Consider the following 20,275-nt stretch of genomic DNA (forward strand, 5'->3'; position numbering starts at 1 on the left):
AGTTACTTCTTAATCTTGTGAGGCAACAGACTTTCTTGACTGCGTGAAGATCTTTAAGATCTTACCTGTATTCTTTTAACAGCAATAAGCCCCTCACTCCCATACATGATGCAGTATGGTATGAAGAGAACGACGGTGAGGCGGACAGCGTTGAAGAGCGGGATAGCTAGGAAGACGATGCTCGGCGTGAGAACATGGCCGGTCATGGCATACACGGTGAAGGTGGAGAAAGATATGATATGGGTAGCCAGGTTGAAGAATGCGATGTTGAAAGAACGGAGATGGGCGGAGCGCATCACTTTGGCAATTTCTTTCCTGGAGGAGTGAGATGGGGATGAAATGAACGATTAATGGATGATTGATTGAATGTACAAATGAATGAATGATTGGAGGTACAAATGAATGAATGATTGAATGTACAAATGAATGAATGATTGAATGTACAAATGAATGAATGATTGAATGTACAAATGAATGAATGATTGAATGTACAAATGAATTAATGATTGGAGGTACAAATGATTGAATGTACAAATGAATGAATGATTGGAGGTACAAATGAATGATTGATAAAATGAATGAATGAATGGATGAATGAATGAATGAATGAATGAATGAATGAATGAATGAATGAATGAATGAATGAATGAATGAATGAATGAATGAACAAATGAATGAATGAATGAATGAATGAATGAATAAATGAATGAAGGAGTAAATGAGTGGGTGGATGTATGGATGGATGAATGATTAATTAATGATTGAATGAACAAATGAATGAATGAATAAATGAATGAATGAATGAATGAATGAATGAATGAGTAAATGAGTGGGTGGATGCATGGGTGGATGAATGATTAATTAATGATTGAATGAACAAATGAATGAATGAATGTGAATGAATGAAAAGGAAGGAATGATAGAGGTATGGAAAGGGAATGAATGGATGGATGGGTGGACAGGAGAAAGAACGATTGGGAATGGATAGAATGAAAGATTGATGGCAGAATAGAAGAGACCATCAAAGCCATGATGAGGGAATTAATAATTGGATGGAAGGATAAGATGGATAGATAGGTGAGAGGACACAAGTGAAAGCATGATTGCAGAAAAGTTTACAAAGAAGATTTAAGAATTGATATACAGAATCAATAGGTACATGAAGATCTTACAAAAATAAAACAAATAAAGAGATTGAGAAATGTCTTTTCTTTTACCTTTAAAATGAAACGAGATCTATCTCAAGATAAAAATTGTTTTCTTTTCATGAGAATGTGATACAAAATATTTTAAATGAGTTGGGGCTGGCTGTCAAAGGTTCATCTTTCATTGTACAAGTGCATAAATACTGCTTGGCTTACCTTTAGAATCCAATGTCATGTGATATAATGTATCGTGTGTGTGATACCTCTAACAGTAACAGTACAGTTAGTTTCCATGCTGTCATAATCGATTATGACATTGGATTGTAAAGTTACTCCCATTGTTTTATGTTGTTTCACCAGACTTATAGAAATGAATGCAAATGATTGCAATATGCTGCTAAGATGGAATATATAATCACCTCAATGTTCGCTTGCATAAACTTGCAGTGAAGATGAGAATAAATATGCCATTGTTATTCACTGATTATGAGGTTCATCTGATTGATGTGATTACATGAGAAATGTTTCTTTTTCACAATCATTGAATAAGTCGTGGAAACGGATCAGAAAATCGTAGGAATGAATTATAAGTTAAACAAATGCCATGACTCCTTATTATCCTTCGAGTTGAACAGAGGCCACTACCAGCCGCACAGAAGCAATGTTAGCAAGAGCATAGACCCTGTCAAATCTTTTGGATTGCGATGTCAAACGTTGATCCAAGATGTGAATAACGAGTTGTTGTGACATTAGGCATTGCTGCGACATTACCGGTTGTAACAGGGCCTCTGTGAGCGCATTGTTAGCGGTAAGATGTTTCTGTGTGGCTTGTACAAAAATCTGTAGATCTCTCATCTCTTATGACACTGAATAGAAACTGACATGATGCGATGCAAACGATTTCTTTTTAACATTCCCAAATGATTTATAGTCTGCAATGATGCATTGCTTCAAAATTTCTTTAAAAAATTATAAAAACTTACCTTCTTGATTCCCTGACGAGGTCTGAGAAGGGGAATTCCCATGCATGTATCTTGATGATGCGCATCCCGGAGATGATCTCATTCATAATCCTCACCCGCTCGTCGGTCAACATCGCAGTCTTGATCCTAAAAAGGAATAAAGGGAAGAGAGGCAGATCCATGTAATAAGGTATAAAATTGCAGATTGTTGTTCTACATCCACTTCATCATATGAGAGTCTCTTATCCCATGAAATTATTTTTTCTTAGATGGAGGGAGGGGGGTGTGGTTATTAATCTCACCTAAACTCCGATAATAATTTTCCCTTCTATCGTCGAAGAAGGGCGAGGCAAACAAAGAAAACAAACTGTATCTTGGTCCATTGCCCCATGTTATCATTTTTGCTGCTCTTTGAGGGGTATACCGTAACAAAAATCCTACCTAAACTCCGATTACAATTTTCCCTTCTATCCTCGAAGAGGGGCGAGGCAAATGAAGATAAATGTCCCAAGATGTCAATTTGTGTTTTTGTATTGTTTTTATTGGGGGAGGGGGGTAACAGCTTTCTTACCTAAACTTGGAGAACAATTTTCCCATCCACCCCTGAAGAGGGGCAATGCAAAGAGGATGACAATTCATATGGATCCTTTTCCCATGGTGTTATTAAGGGGGAAGAGGGTAACAGAAATCTTACCTAAACTCCAATAACAATTTTCCATCCATCCTTAAAGAGGGGTGAGGCAAATGAAGATAATTGTATGATGGTCCCTTGCCCCATAATGTCAAAGTGTTTGTTATTTTATTGGGGGAGGGGGGTAACAGCTTTCTTACCTAAACTTGGAGAACAATTTCCCATCCACCCTTGAAAAGGGGCAAGGCAGATGCGAATCACAAATTATACCATATGCGATGGTCATATGCTCAATGATGTCCAATTTTCAAAGGGAGGGAAAAAATACAGATATTTTTAGTGCAGGGTCTGTTCTATTCAAGGCAAAATATCCTTAACATTGGTCCAAGGGGCTATTTGATAATTTGGGGGAAATAAATGTTCCTATATTCCTCAGCCCATTTTTTTTTTATGAAAAAAAAATGACAATCCATATTTTATTGTTCGAAATAGACATGAAACGAAATACTCCGAAAATTTGCTTTGCCCAATTGATCGTAGGCCCGGCAGCCGCTGTGCAGCGCCAGATCAACGAGGCTCTATCCCTTTAATCGTTGAACACCAAACAGGGTAGCAGCAACTCCCATCTTTTAACGTCTTTTGGTCTGACGCGGCCGGGGTTTGAACTCCCGGCCTCCCGGTTGTGAGACAGACGCTCTACCAACTGAGCCAACACACTGGTTAAAGCTGGGTTAAAGCAATCTTTCCTAAATGTAGAGAATTATTTTTACATCCACTGTTGGAGAGGTGCAAAGCAGATGAAGAACTGTATTACGGTCTCTTATCTCAGAATGATATTTGGGACTTTTTGGGGGGGGCGCTGTAAAAGAAATCTTACCTAAACTTGGAGAACAATTTTCCCATCCAGCCTTGAAGAGGGGCAAGGCAGATGAGGATGACAAAGCCGACCAGACACGACGGTCCCATGTTGTTAAAGAGTATGATTAGTAAGACTATCAGCTGCAAAGGCCCAATCCACACATAGTGAAGGAAGAGCATTACCTGAAGGAAAAATATATCACATTGAAGACAAAATAATATAAAAGCTATCTAATTTTATCATGAATCATACTTTTTGTAACCATTTATAACATTCCAAGAAAGTAATTACATTCTTAGAATATTCTGTATTGAGTAATTCATACAACAAATGAAAAGTGCATAAATATGTATGTTTATCTGTGTTACTTCATGCTGGAGATGAGGTATGTACACACACTACAATATCTGGCACTAAACTGTGTACTTCCGCCTTCATACTTTAACTCCATTATCTTCAAAATAGTAATCAAAGCTTACAGATACAGTATATGTTCATAGTAAATATGAGGGGGGACTGCTAAACATATGATAAACATCATCAACGACATTACATGTGTGAGGTACCTTTGGAACAGTTTCAACGGCAACAAGTGTGTATAGTTATTAATGCAAAATCAAAATGATGTGCATTATTTGTTTTATAGGATAGTGATGTGGATTCTTGTTATTTGATAAACTATCATCTCAAAAACCATGACTGTACAAAAGAACTAATCATATAGTACCAGTCACTGCCTCACTGGCAAATTTGCATGTTAGCTAAAATCAAAGACTTTTCAAATGACACATTTCAGCCACACATCATTAATATCAGGATCAATATCTACGTTTCGTAGTACTCCATGATATTTGTGATTCCAAATTAATTGCCTAGGAATAGACCCTCCTCAACTCACCACATCAAATCTATTGACATCGCTTGATAAGATATTAACCAGCTTTCCGACTGTGGTCTTTCCCAGAGCTGAATTGCTGAGGCGTAATGACTGCAGAAAGATAGAAATCAAGAGAAAAATCAATTTAAAGCCAAGTAGTACTGAATGATTCCATGGGAAAGTCTTTAAAGTCAGTAAAAGACAGTAGTTGCAGCAAACAATTATTTCATGAGAAAGTATTTAAAAACAAGGGTAATTGTCAAAATATTATCATACATCTAGATCTGGTAAAATTATTGTAAACTTATCTTTCTGATGTTCACTAACACAGATAAACATATGTGGGACAGTGTATTGATATTGCTTGGAAAAATACCAAGCATTTGAAGGAATTCTGTGCTTATTTTGCTCATTTCTCCGCAATTACACATTTGCTTCAAGAGTTATTTGGCACATATTTTTTATTTATACAAACACTCGTGTGGTCATTTTATTGGATTCTGTTCAAACTCATTTTGATATCGTTACCACCACTAGTATTTATCTTTAATTGTCACCCTACCATACAGTGTAGTAAATCTAGATCTGGTTCATTTGAATGAACCTTATTCTGTGAAACCATGAAATCTAAGCTAAAATATGATCACACGACTATAAACACTCATAAGCACTGTGGAACAGTGAATTTTACTGCTTGGACAAAGACCAGACACCTGACGGGAATACCATGCTCATTTTGGCAAATACACATTTTCTACCAGAATTTTTTTTTTTTTTTACAGAGGATACGAAGCACTTTTGTCAGCAGTGTTCAGTGCACTCAACGAATCAATCCTGCCAGATACCCAATCGCCTCAACCATGGGCGTAAATCTGTGACGTCATGCTACTTACGTGGGGGATGGAACAATAGATCACCCCCACCCCTCCCCTGAATATAACAGGTGTGAATGCATGGACTTACGCCAGTGGGCACTCAACTGGGTTTTGAGTTCAGCACAATGTTGGTCAATTTCTTGCAGAAGGAAATTGCACCAAAGTTTGGATACGAATATGACCCTTCTGACAAGAAATAATGAATTCTGTAATTCTCATAGGTTTTGTAAAGGGACCCCTCAGTTCAGGTAGGCCACATGTTTGATTCTTCCACTACACCTAGAAGCTAACCTTTCTTAAGTCCAGAGCACTTGTTGCAATGCACATTTACATGTCGACCCTGACAACTGAATTACAAAACTCTCATTTTTTATTATTCAATTGGATTCCAGTTGGCAACCTTTACTCTTTTCCCCCTAGACGAACATGAGCAGAGATGCCAAGTTGTATTTTGCATTTTCAGTATTCTTATCCCCCAAATCAGTATTTTGACCAAAAAATCAGTATTTTTACCTTGTGATATAAATATTTTGTATTTTTCCCCAAAAAAGTGTATTTCATAATAAAATGCTTGGCGCACTCGCCATCACGGCGCTCAAGCTGCATGCAAGCTAAAATGCGCACTGCTCTTGCAGATGAAAAAAAAAAACCATTGAAACTTGTGTATACCTGTATATCACCCTGGTTTTTACAAAATGATTGAAAAAAAACAAGTTACCTAAAATAACATTGATGTAATAACCATATTTGTGTACGTTTTATTAAATAGAGACATATAGAGATGATTTTTCTCAATAAATTACGATTTTGTAAAAAAAAAAAAAAATTATTTAAATTTTTTACAAAAAACATATTTTTTAAAGAAAAAACGTACTGCCGTATTTTGGTTGCAAAAACGTACTAAATACGGCTAAAACGTACTGGTTGGCAGGTCTGCATGAGTAACTACCCTTTCAAAAAACAAGGGCATTTCCTGCGAAGCAAGCTTCCACGCCGACCCTGAAAACTTAATTATGAAAATCTCATGTATTTCTCTTCAAATGGACTAATTCCAGTAGGCAACAATTTACCTCTTTTCCCCATAGATGTATAATGTACATAAGTAGCCAGCCTTTCTTAAGACAAGGGTATTTCTTGCAATGTGAGCTTGCATGCCGACACTCCACAACTGAATTATAATGTTCTAATAGGTGTTTTTAAAAGGGACCAAATTAGGTTACGACTGTATATTCTCCTAAGGGTACATTTAGTAGGCTAACCTTTCTAAAGACCAGGGCACTCGTTGCAATGCGGACTTGCATGCCGACCCTCTGCATCTTGAAAAAATATGGGTGATGCATGACGGTAGCTGCAGCGCCGCTCAGGGCCATTGCGAAAGCGCAGATGTAAGCCTGAGTGGTCGTGATCTCCGGCTCGGGGGAGAAGTAGGTGATGAGGTAACTGAGGATAATGGGCTGAAGGAGCTTGAAGACACATTCCTAAACAAAAATTAAAAAACAATGATTTTATAAATTTCTCATAATTTTGGTTTGGTTCAGTCTAATTTACTGTATAAAAATCACTTCAAAATACATTACACAGAATATTAAAACTAAATATGTTAACACTTAACATGAAATGAATAGATCACTCTATTCAGAACCATTGATACAATGGCTCTGTTCTTCTTAGAGGTTGAAGGTGTTATACAATGATTAAATAAAATCAACCTCCAAGCACTTTAAACTGAAAAGATGTCTTATATAATTTCATTCAAACAGAAGAGCACAATCAAAGCATCATAATACATGTATTTAGTAACTTTCCAAAGGTACAGTATATCAATTAGAATGAAACTACCCATACATGTACATGTACAGTATATACATGTATATGTAGGACATATCATAGAAATACTATACTACCTGTTAAGTTTAAGAGTAGCAAGTGCAACAAGTTAAGTGTGTATTAACAATGTTTATTTGGGCCTTCCAAAAGTTGCTGCAGTATCACATGTCACATTTTATACATGAAATGCTGATCTATTGTTCATGTTTCCTTCAAAGTATTACAATTTTGTAAACTACAAAGCCTTCGAGCTAATTCCCTTCTTCTAGCTGTGCGGTAAAATTGCTTTTGGCCTATTTGCTCACCATGGATTTTTTTTTTATCTGATCAATCTAGATATGATCTAAATGGGCATCTTTGGTATTGGAATTGAGGAAGAACATAATGATGCTCTAAACTGCACCTTAGATAAGGGTCCCGTAACACAAAGGTTAGCGATGAATTGTATGCTTGAGTTTCATAATTAATTGTACCTTGTAGTCAATGCAATGAATCGTAGAAAAATGTTCTACGATGATTGCTACGCTATGTGTTACGGCCCCAGACTTGATTTTTATCATTTTCTTAGAAGATAATACATAGTACATCCTCAATCTAATTAATTTGTCTTGTGCTATAAAGCTACTCACCTCAAAGAATACTATAACCCCAGAGAAGGCCACCGGCCTCAAAAATGTTTTAATCAAAGCTCGGAGAAGGCTGGGCTTCTTATGATGGCCTTCGCATGCTTTCAGTTCTTTGTTCCAGTTCCTGAACAATAAAACACAAATAATCAAAATTAAAAACGAACAAAATTAATTAATCAATTGAGAAATTGCTGTCCAAAGAAATGAATGAAATCAGCATCATGATTATTTTTCATATTTTCAGCATGTTTTCTTCATAAATACTAAAGAAAACCTGCTCTGCAAAATTACTTCCTACTTTCACTTAGAATTGTTAATAGAACTGCATGACTTCCTCATCGTGGTCTAGTGGTTCGGACTCTCGCTTTTGAAACAGAGGGTCGTGGGTTCAAATCCCAGCCATGGCATGTTTTCCTTCAGCAAGAAATTTATCCACACTGTGCTGCACTCGACCCAGGTGAGGTGAATGGGTATCCGGCAGGAGTAATTCCTTGCATGCACTGAGCGCCGGTGATGGTAGCTCGAGCTAAAGCCGGGGTAATAGTAGCAGCGCTTTGTATCCTCAGGCATAAAGCGCTTTATAAATCCAGCTATTATTATTATTATTAGTAAACATGAGCAACCTAGAAATCATGACAGCAAACAATTGTTTTCCAGTTTCTGGTAAAAAAAATTGTGATCAATGGCAAATTTAAAAAAGAAGTAAATAGTGCATAATGGGCATGGATTGGTTGTATTTTAGCCTTTACCCATTCGTGGATAAATGCACAACATTGGGTTACTGGGCTTGCCAAGGTTATGTGACCTTTCATGCACAATCGTACATTAATGTCATCAGACTAAACATGATAGCTAGTCCGTTTCCTTTCAGGAAAATGGAAGGATTATGGTCTTATCCATTAATGTGCCATTGTTATCAACTTACAAACCATGTTTTTGGATGATCTCCATCAGCTTGAGTGTGTTCAAGATCAAGATTCTTGCCCAATGATGAAAATGATGAAAATCCATATTATATTGTTCGAAAAAGACAAGAAATGAAATACTCTGAAAATTTGCTTTGCCCATTTGATCGTGGGCCCGGCAGCCACTGTGCAGCGCCAGATTGACGAGGCTCTATCCCTTTAACCAATCAGCATCTTCTTCAGGATAAATCAAGATTCGAAAACTGGGTTGTATTGTACAAAGCTGTTTTATAAGCTACACCCTGTACAAATAACAAGACTGGTAACCCTTTCTTGTGCTAAATGATATATCCATAGATAGATGACATAGCACTGAAGAACATGTTCCACTTGCATGCAAAGTTGTTCGCAACTTAACAAACATGATCTATGAAACAACCACCAGGGACACGTTTCATAAAGGACTTGCAACTGTTGTAACTTTGCCAATATGGCAACTACCATGGTAACAGGGCTCAGCAGCCAATCACAATCAAGGTTACCATGGTAGTTGCCATAAAGGCAACGTTACAACAGTTGTAACTCTTTATGAAATGGGCCCCAGATCTCCATCAGTCTAAGAGAGGCTACCAAGTGCTTAGTACCATTCAATATTCCTTTCATGTATTCACCCTATAAGTAAAAGGAAAAAGGTATATATATGTAGTCCTGATTGAATGCATATCAGAACAATGTGACTCGGCCACTAGCAATAGAAATTGCATTCAGGAGTTAAGAAAAAGGGTGCATTATTACTTACAATGCATTGCCTGCACATGGGGAACAAGACCTTTCACCACATCATTTCAGACCCCGGTTCACGACTTCGAGATGGAGTGCAGACGGAAACCTCCAAAGCAAAACTAAAATACTGCGGATTATTATGGTGCTTGACCTTTCATTAATCGAAATAAGCCATGTCCATTCCGAATCCACAAGTTCATGAAAGGGTATTCAGAAAAGGGAAGTGTTTATTTACAGGCTTTGCAAATCTGCTTGGTTCCATTCTTTCATATCAATGAAGTTTATTGATTATATAAACATTTACAATATGTATTTTTTAACGATTTGGAAAATTAAATTTTGAATTGAATTGGTGTGAACGGCTTTTGAAACAATACATCATCATCATATCAGCCATGTTCAGCCCACTGCAAGACCTCCTCAAGTTGATGCCAAAGGTGCTTGTCTTGTGCTGATGCAATCAGCACAAATATTTAACACCTGTATGTGAATCATTTTCTAGATAGTACCGATGAATACAGACACGAGTATCAATTACCTTTCTAGTCTATCAGCAAGAAGATTGGAATCATCTTCGCTGCATATCCGGTAGAGATCAGGTTGCTCTATGGTGTGGTTGTAGCCATATCTGAAGAATGGAAGTAGCCAACTACAATGAAAGGATAGATATCAAAGAAATAAAATTGTTTTTAACTATAATAATAATAAATAATAATAATTGGATTTATATAGCGCTTTTTCCAGAGGATACAACTTGTCACTTATTCTATCAGAAGTCTCTAAGCAGGGGCAGATCCAGGATTTTCCAAAAGGAGGGGGGCTCATTTTCCAAGGAAATTTTTGTCCGATGAAAATTTGACAAGCAAAAAAAAAAATTAAAAAAATAAAGAAATAAAAGGTCCTCACTTGTGTATGAACAAGACATATTCCCATTAAAATTATCTGTTGTAACTCTCGAAAGGAGGGGTGCCACACTTGTATCTAAACAGCATTTTTTACTTTGGCTCTCAAAGGGGGAGAACTGGCCGGATGTGCCTCTCTAGATCTGCTACTCTCTCTAAGCAATCTACGATAATTCAACATTTAACCCTAGCCTTAAACAGAGTAGCTGATACATGTATTATTGCATTCAAGGAATAAAATCCTGCCAAAAAATAATAAATGAGTGACTGAGAGATCCCATTACAATGTAGAATTGCCAAATATTGGTACATGTACATGGGTCCACAAACTGATACTGTGTAAACGTATGTAAAATGCTAATATATGCGAAAGTCTGTTATTATCATTACATGATGTACATGTACCCATAGGTTGCTGGAATCAGCAAATAATTCAATTCATTTCAAGGTTCTAGAAATTTTTCAATACAATTGCAAGTCTTTTTATTTTTTTTCAATTTACATGTATTACTGGGAAGGAGTTGAAGATTATTCATACAACTTTTTTTCAACTTTTTTTCCTACACTACCAGTCGCACTTCTTTGGGGCCTGTTTGCCTATTTCAGCCACAGAGCAATAGTGTTAGCTGTTGTTCTCTGGTTTGGGGAGGTAGACAGGTGTCGGGGAGGTGTGACTGGTACTGTATGTAAAGTGTAAAGTGTATGTGCAATATAAATGGAAATGATACATTTTTGATGAATTTAATCATTTAGTAATTTGCAGATATCATTTTTGTAAATTATTATATATAATAAATCAATTTTCTGTATATATCCAGTTTTAATCCAAAGTCTCTTTCAATTCTAATTGGTATCCAGTCTCATTTCAATTTGCATGTAAATGCTCTTATTTTGATATGGAAATAAAATGTACGACCGATTTCTAAATTTATATCCATCCGCTTTGATTTTATTTAATGAAGTAATTTCGAGTTTATAATGAATCTTCACCATGTATCCCAATCAAGCCTAAACTTTTCTTCATAGAAACTTCTTTCATAAATTTGGATGTACATTTCAGTTTTTAAATTGTTGATGCATTATTTTCATATTTGTTTAAATTCATCTAATTATGTTAAATTACTAGAATTTTTTCGAGAATACTAGGCTACTCAATTATGCACTCCATGAAACCTTTATTTCTGCAATTTTTCCATAACTTTCTACACGATATTCAAATTTTTGCAATTTATTTTTTAAAACACTATTCTTTATACCAACAAATTCAACTTCAAGTAAAACTCTATATTAGTAAGTTTATACGCATTGGTTTATCATGTCTCCAAAGTCTACTAGAATATTAATTGGTTATTGGACATTTCTTTCAAAAAATATTTGTTTACTTTCACTGTTGTTGCGGTTATGATTTACATCAAATATTTCACTGTTTATGTTTATATATTATGTTTTTACTTTGTAAATCTTTCTCAATTCAGCCACTGGCTGCGATGAAATGATAATAAAACCTTCAATTCAATTAAATTCAATTATATAGAGGATTTCAGAGAACCAATCCTATACCATAGTGCTCTCTAGAGTCTATGTGCAGTATAGTTCAGTATCAATTGATTGATTGATTGATAAAAAAAATAACGACATTATCAACACATGCGTGTCATATATAAGTGTCGGACAGTTAATCTGGAAAGGTTACTATAATACAGTACAAATTACCCTAATGCAACTTTACAAAGGAACAGGATTATAAATAAGTGATTATCAGTAATAAATTAATACGTTAACTACTTCCCCGGGATAACTTCCCTACTCTTTACGAAAAGAGGAGTAGGTTTTTTAACGTGCAAATGGTGTGACTCTCCCTTACATGTACACGGGACCGACGGCTTAGACTCTCCTCCGAAAGACTAGACAATTGGAATAAAATACCTTGCCCAAGGGTATACCTGTTGTGATTGGGATTCGAACAGTTTCCCACCTAAAATCTAAAAAAAGTATCAAGTACATCATCTCACATATTAGAGTAGATTAAAAATGCATGGAAATCTCCCACTCCTTTGCAAAATAATCTGACCAAACGATCAATATGAATGCAAAACCATGCACGCTCATTTGTTATTTATTTCTATTCTCTCAAAAGTATATTACTGTACATGTAGTTTGTTGTGCAAACCCTTCACTCAGGGAAAGTGGCCTGAATATGAAGCCTAACATCCCTGCCAATAAAGTGTATACAAAAGGTCCCCCAAAATAGAAACATTTGTGTGTGTGTGTATTTGAGTTTTGTCAGACGTGTATCAATCAGACATGATTATTTACGTCTGAGACCAACCTAGGGACAGTGATTTTCCGTTTAAAAAAATTGCCTTTTCCGTTTCAGAAAATCTCAAATTCCGTTTCAGCATGTCAGAAAACGGAAATTCCGTTTCCCCATAGACTTTGTACACACGGAAAAGTGACAATTCCGTTTACACATTTACATGCACACTCGCACTGGTCAAAATTTGTATCTGCTACTGTACCAACAACACAATAAAATCCGTTCTAATCGGATCTATGCGGGTGAATAAAATATTTTAACACACCCATTTTGCATGCATACATCCTCACCTTTCATATTATTAGCATTATTTCACGGTGAAATGATATTTCATCGATAATTTTGGGGGTTTTTGGACATCGTTATCATCAGTCATCGTCTTTTCCCAATCCGCCATCTTGGATTTTAAGACCACGATATCGTGCTGTTACATCTTCAAACGTAGAGGGCAGCAACACACAACTGTGTACATGTAGTTGAACGATACATGTGTGCATGTGAAGCCCAACCCGGCCGGCCGCGCCGCGCGGGTACGGGTACGGTGCGGGGTACAATCGAGTGTGCTGATGTAAAGTGCAGTCACGATGTGTGAATTGTCATGATAGTAGCGAAGTGAGATCGTATTTTCTGGGGTTTTTTGGCCATTTAATGTTCTCATTTTGTTGTGATTTTGGAGTAATTTCTGTTGCTATTCTGTGTATTTTGAGGGAAAATACGTTTTCCGTGATTTTCCGTTTGAAATGCCATTTTCCGTTTCAAAAGGCCCTTTCCGTGAATTCCGTCCGTTTTCCGCGATCGCGGAAAATCACTGTCCCTACCAACCTTTAACGTCACCATCCAAAAGACGTGACCAGGGTTCAAACCTCGAACCTCTGCATCAATTTGTAACTTCCCCACAGCTTGAATTACAGGCGCACGCCACAACGCCCAGTTAACAAGTGTTATCTGTGCTAGTCTTGTTATAAGACCCACTCCAATGACTGAAGTTTCAATCAGGGTCTGTGCCTGCAGACTACAGATTGTAAATCCATGGAAATTAATATTCCTACAAAACTATATAATAGCATTTTTTTCTCATTTTCAGAAACATCTTCTGGTTTATTCATATTTACTTTATTTCGATTTGAACTTTGCTTTTCCATAAATTTAGTAATCTTTCTTCTACACCAGTACACACTATCAGTACTTTTTAGAATACATGTAATTCATGACGTACATGAACTTTGTACAAATAAAAAGCAACAAAAGGGATTTTTGGACTGCATACATTTTGATATTGACACAAGTTTGAAAAAGTTTCAAAAATAATCCTTAAAGGTTCCAGAGAAAACAAACAAATGTATTTTGAACTTTATCAGGACATTCCTTTTAAAAAGTCACCAATATATGTATTTCCAACAGTGATGGCTATTACCGGTAATTCTCACAGTTTAAATTAAACTGCTCAGGTGGTAAAATAAAAAAAATACACCATGGGATTAATTTTTTCATATATATTCTTGGGCTTGGGTCTCATGTATCAGATTGAAAGAGTATGACACTTGAGTGAACACTAACACTTCCCATTTTTGTACATGTAAAGCTCACAGAAATTGGATTTCACAAAAAAGCTGAGTTTAGTGCAACTTGCCAAGGACGGAAGCTGTAAAATTAAATCACTATACTGGATATTTCTCTTAATTTCTTTGCCTTTTGGGGTCCATAAAAATACAACTTATGCGTTAAAACTTTTTTTTAACTTTGCTACCAAAATGACCATTTTAACATGAAGACTGAAGTTAACATTTAGGCCTACTTTTTCCGTTATTAGTGACAGCTGGATCTGAGGACACAATTTTTAAAAATAAATGTAATAAGAGTTTCCATTCAGACATCTCCAGCAATATTTTTATTGTCCCCCGATAAAGGTTTGCATTTCATACTTCATTTTATACTAGATTCTACACACTAATTTCCAAGTATGACGTAAAGGAATAACAGAGAAAAAATGAAGCCTTCCGGTATTTCATGCGGTTCACAATACACACAAAGCATACCTATGGACTATGGTCTAAGTGTGGGGGCAGTGAAGTTGGAGAGAAAATGGGAGAATAAAAATAATCAATATATTTAATAGTTGAAGTGCATGGCCTGGGTCCATTTCTGGAAATCAACAAGTCAATTTCTTACAAAACAATAGATCTGCATCATCTGCAAACCCCAAACTTAGTCCCAATCTTACCAATCCCGTTTAAAAAAAGCTGAATTGCTAGACTTCTCCTTAATATTGGTAGAAAGATCAAACAAGACATAATCTTTGTCACCACAATGCTTAATTTTCTTAAAAGCAAAACCACAACCACAATAATAAATCTAGTACAATAATGGTCCTACTCCCAGGACGTTTCTATGTATCGCTCATCTCGTCATGCAACAGGCCCCAGTCTCTTTGTTACAAATGTTAGATCTAGTTATTCTCTGTCTTCTGTTCCTGATATGTTATGTTTGCTGTTAAGTTCCTGAGTTTGCAGTTTTAAAACTGATTGTTTTATTCTCAACAAAAGGGGCATAGCCATAGCCAGGCATAGGATGTTTAGTTTTAAACCCTACAATGCTACATTCATACTTACAAGTTACAATACAAATAATTAAACTAAAGTAAAGTTATGTCTTCAAACATCAAGTTCATTATGCCAGTTGCACAATTAAAGATCGCTGGGCCTAACTTTTACATGTATTATATTGAGATTTTGCATTGCATCAGCCCCCGCAAACTCTAGACTCTAGTATTGAGCTCCGCCGCGCGCCGCGGCGTTGTACGAGCACTCCATAACGAGTTACGGGGGCCCTCCCCGGTGCACTACCACAGCCACCCGTACTATACCGGTACCGTACCATATATAATTAATATATTATTAACTTACCAGAAAAAGGTTTGAGATAAAATCCCACTATTTTCTGATGGATTCGGAGGGCCGTCAGCCATCTTGAATGGATTATCATATGTCAGCTACTCCAGCTAGCATGGAATTTGATTCTTACAGCTTAACGTTATCGAGTTAGACAAATGCCATTCGAGGCCGGGATTCGAGGGCGACTTCCTAATAAAAAATGTGAAAATGTAACGTATAAAAAACGTGCTGAAAAAATTGCGTAAGAATATTGGTAGTCTTGTTTCGAATCTTACGTTATTTTTATATTCTATTGCGAAGCAAACCAGCCTGGAAGGGCGAGCGAAGCGAGCCATTTCCAGTAGACCTAGTCTGCTATGCAGACTCCTTGAATCAGCTGTGATACATCATACACACACTGCAGATGTGGGTCTACAGTTGTAGACTAGGGTGGGGTGGAGGGGCGGGTGGATGGGGCGGCAGACAAAAGTATTCCAGGCACGCTAGCCAACCCTCCAGTCAGAGAAATTATTTTGTCATTGGAAGAGACGAATACCAGAATATTTCAAAGCCAAAAAACAAATTATAGGGCCCCCACAATTTTCATAGGACCACTTTTCAATTTACAAAACACAAAACGTTGACATGCAGCTAGGAAAGAAATTTTTATTTTTTATATAGCGACAAAGAGTAGTGGTAATTTTATATCTTAGTTGTCCTAAAAAACCATATATTCTCAGATACAGAGTGACAGTGGGCAGTTGAGGGTAAGGAAAATAACTTTATTGTTCTTTGTTCAATTTTGATGAAATTTTCAGGGTTTTATTTGTATGTGTGTGGGTCAGTGATAGTTACTATATATGTTGAAAATTAAATCCGATTAACCCTAACTAGGCCGGGCTTTTTTGGATGTTCTGTGGCCGGGGGGGGGGGTTGATTCAATCCCCCCCCCCCCTGAGATCTCAGCCGCCGATCGCGCGAGCGCCGCAAAAATTTGCACGCTGGTAGTGTGCGATGTAATCTACAAGGCTGTATGGTAAAGATTTTATATGAATTAATTATGCTAATTTATGCATAAATCATACTTTTTGCTCTAATTCACTAAATAAAGCTCCTAGAATGCTAATTGTTGGTAAAAATATTCTTTGTAGCATTTTCAACAATCGCAATTGAAAAAAGCTTCGGTTTGGAAATCAATTTCTTATGTATTTTATTGTTTTATGAATTTCTTATTATGTATTTCTTTGTTTTTCAACCTTTTGTTTTTCTTTGTTTTTCTCACCAGATTTATTGCACAACCTTTTTGAAGCATAATTATGCTAAAATCAATTGATTTCAGCTGTTTAAAGCAAAAATAATCATATCTTTATGAATAAGATAAGAAAACTCGATTTGCATTGACTTTGTACACAAAATCACGTTTTGGAACAATTTTTGGTCTGACATGCACTTACAAAATGTTGCGTAATTTCGGAACCGCGTATCTGGGCGTCGCAAATTTTTTCTCAAAAGATGCACGAGACTTGAAAGTATAAACTCTGAGAGTGGCGCGGTAAAAAAATTTCGCGCGGCGAAATGATCGCAGAAAATGTTGAGGGGGGGGGGTTGATTCAACCCCCCCCCCGGTCAGTTTAGGGTTAAGCATTGAATATATAAACATTTTTATGATTGTATACATACATAAAAGGGGGCATTTGAAATACTTTCTGTAGTCATGAACAGGATGCATGCATAGGCTTAGAATACAAATTCTGTAAAACTAAAAAAATTGTAGTGCGAACTGAGCTAATTATATCAAACCAAAAACGAGATGTTTTAAGCGGCACGCTATCATTATCATGAACTGATTAAACGGACAATGAGAGCGGAATTTATTTTGATAAAGTGGCATGAAAGGTTTGATATTTGGCAATTCTCGCCTTCCCCTTTCTCAAGTTCGCATTTCTTCCTCCTTTCATTTTCTTCTCTCATCGCCCCGGTTTGTTTATTTGTTTGTTTGTTTGTTTAGGCGGTGTTTTGGCCACCGTCAAAGAGAAAGGGGGAGATGAGAGAAAGCCCGGGGGTCAGACTTGGTTTGGACGGGGGTGTGCAGCTGAAGATTCAAAACCCATACCCATATTTACCAGTCATTTTGGCTATAAAGGTACCCATTATTAAGGATTTATTAAAATTTGACAAGCCAGAAAAAAAAGGTTATCACCCGAAATTGGAGGAGAATATGGACCCATGTTAAAAAAATGGGACCATGGACCCATTTTTAAGGCCAGTATCTAAAAATTGGGGCCATGTTTAGGGATTTTCCAGCATAAAACCATACCCCATGTTTAGGGATTTCTTTTTAAAAAAAAGCGACACATTCCAGCGGCACAACCCCGTATGCTTTATTTCGTGAGTATCCCCCCACCTCTCGGAGAGAAAGTCGAAAAGAGATACAAGAAACAAATATTTTCACTGACGTGAAAATGTAATGTTTAAAGCACTGTGTGACATCATGTCCTGGATGGGCATCTGTCCTTTATTATTATTATTATCATTTTATTATAATTCACACATTCATGAAGTGCTATTATACAGTGCGTCCCAGAAAAAACGAAACCGAGATTTAGCGATGATTTATCATAACTTAATCATAAATGAAATAGACAAATGACCTACCAATGTAAAGCTTAGAATCTCCTCTTTCATCTGATATTACTTAGATAATTCCTCATTCACGCATGAGTGAGCAAAAACAATTTGAAGAAAGGATTCCAAAAACTCATTTGGCGGGGGCTATCTGAATTTCAAAGAGAAAATCACATGACTGAAAAGTTCAATATCTGCTCTTTAATTTGATACCTTAATCACAGAAAATGGTCACGAAGTAAAAAAGTTATGATCCCTCGAAACAATGATTGTATTTCCACAATTTCATTAAATAAACGTGTTTTCACTGGTTTCCCACAGAAGCTATCGCACGGTAACAATAGACATGGTCCGGGCTGAAAGTATGTATAGCTTAATAAATAGAGTAGAATTCACTGAGCAAAATGCCAAAAATTTCATCAAAATCTGATAACAAATAACAAAGTTATTGAATTTTAAAGTTTAGCAATATTTTGTGAAAAGAGTCGTCATGAATATTCATTAGGTGGGCTGATGATGTCACATCTCCACTCATTGTATTTTATTATATGAAATTAGGTTTATTTAAGTTTTTTCCTCCAAGAACTAGAAAAATTGGATTGACAACTGATTTAGTGCATTAGATATTTATTGCTGCAACTTATTTCATTATAAGGGAGACATATTATTCACACAAGTATGAAATAATGAAAAAATTTTGATTTTATGTAATAACATATAAGAAAACGGAAAGTGGAGATGTGACATCATCAGCCCACCTAATGAATATTCATGACGACTGTTTTCACAAAATATTGCTAAACTTTAAACTTCAATAACTTTATTATTTGTTATCCGATTTTGATGACATTTTCGGCATTTTGCTCAGTGAATTATACTCTATGTATTAAGATATAAATATTTTCAGCCCGGACCATCCCTTTAATGCATGGCTGATCGTCAACAAAACGGAATGTCGAGAGAGTTTGAACGCTAGCCTGTAAAACCTCTTCATTTTATGAAATTATTGAAATTCAAGCCTTATTTCAAATAACCAGAACTTTCTTATTTCTTGACCATTTTCTGTAATTGAGGTATCAAATTAAAGAACAGATATTGAACTTTTTAGTCATGTGGTTTTCTTTTTAAAACCCAGATACGGCCCGCCAAATGAGTTTTTGGTATCCTTTCTTCAAATTGTTTTTGCTCACTTATGCGTGAATGATGAATTATCTAAGTAATACCAGATGAAAGAGGAGATTCTAAGCTTTAAAATGGTAGGTCATTTGTCTATTGTATTTGTGATTAAGTTATGATAAATCATCGATAAATCTCGGTTTCGTTTTTTTGTGGGACGCACTGTATAATAGGGTTAAATCGAGCGCTCTTATGACTTGATAAGTGAAACACGCATTAATGATCACACCCTCCGAAAAAAAATATATATTACCCCTAAAAACAAATACTCAAATCCAGGGGTGCCGAAGCGGTAGCCAGGGGGGCGGTCGCCACCCCCCCCCCCCAAAAAAAAAAAAAACGTCCCCAAAAAGAAAAAAAAAGAAGGGGAAAAAGAGAGGTAAAAAGGAAAAGCGAAGGAAGGAAAGGTAGCTTTGTGTGTTTTTCTTTTTATTCTTTATTTTTTTTCTCAAAAGAGAAACTCATCCACTCTTGCTCTAAATTTATATAAATGAATTTCGCTTCCGCGCTGCGCGCGGTTAAATGACAATATTGCAGTTTTTGTTTGTTTCCCTAACCCTTTCTTTAACCCTGTTTTTCCACCTCAGCTATGTGTTTGAAATGTTAAAATGTATACATTAGGGCATGGAACTTCTCCCGCTTTTTCAGCTCATTACTAAACAACCATAATTTGGCGGCAAATATAGGTTCCTAATTTAAAAAGAGAAAGGTATAGATTTCGTGTCGTATTAAATAAAAAACAGTACAATATATATTTTTTATCAAATTCTATTAAACTTCATGTCATTTCCCTGTACATTCATCACCTGTCCTGTTTCGCGCCCTCAGTTTGAAATTTTGAATTACACTTAAGTTTCTTTATCATTCAAAATGAAGCGCTTCAGGATAGTCAAAG

At 36.2% G+C, this 20,275-nt stretch overlaps 1 protein-coding gene across 3 annotated transcripts in view; it reads right to left on the reverse strand.

Annotated features, from left to right (window-relative positions):
* LOC129279067 (ATP-binding cassette sub-family C member 4-like) overlaps nt 1–15,958 on the reverse strand; it is a 39,711-nt gene extending 23,753 nt beyond the window's left edge. Inside the window, exons 1-8 of one of the 3 annotated variants that reach the window (XM_064110845.1) lie at nt 15,613–15,958; nt 10,029–10,139; nt 7,806–7,926; nt 6,609–6,827; nt 4,496–4,585; nt 3,616–3,779; nt 2,129–2,254; nt 66–315 (exon numbers count right to left, since the gene is read on the reverse strand). In XM_064110845.1, coding sequence (XP_063966915.1) covers nt 66–315; nt 2,129–2,254; nt 3,616–3,779; nt 4,496–4,585; nt 6,609–6,827; nt 7,806–7,926; nt 10,029–10,139; nt 15,613–15,674 — 1,143 coding nt within the window. In that variant the 5' untranslated portion in view covers nt 15,675–15,958. Of the gene's footprint in view, nt 1–65; nt 316–2,128; nt 2,255–2,678; nt 2,702–3,615; nt 3,780–4,495; nt 4,586–6,608; nt 6,828–7,805; nt 7,927–10,028; nt 10,140–15,612 lie in introns of those variants that run through there. The other 2 variants (XM_064110844.1, XM_054915182.2) reach the window with 2 other exon arrangements.
* Nucleotides 15,959–20,275: the final 4,317 nt, after the last annotated feature.

Source organism: Lytechinus pictus, chromosome 16 (genome assembly GCF_037042905.1).
Source record: "Lytechinus pictus isolate F3 Inbred chromosome 16, Lp3.0, whole genome shotgun sequence".
NCBI classification, from domain to species: domain Eukaryota; kingdom Metazoa; phylum Echinodermata; class Echinoidea; order Temnopleuroida; family Toxopneustidae; genus Lytechinus; species Lytechinus pictus.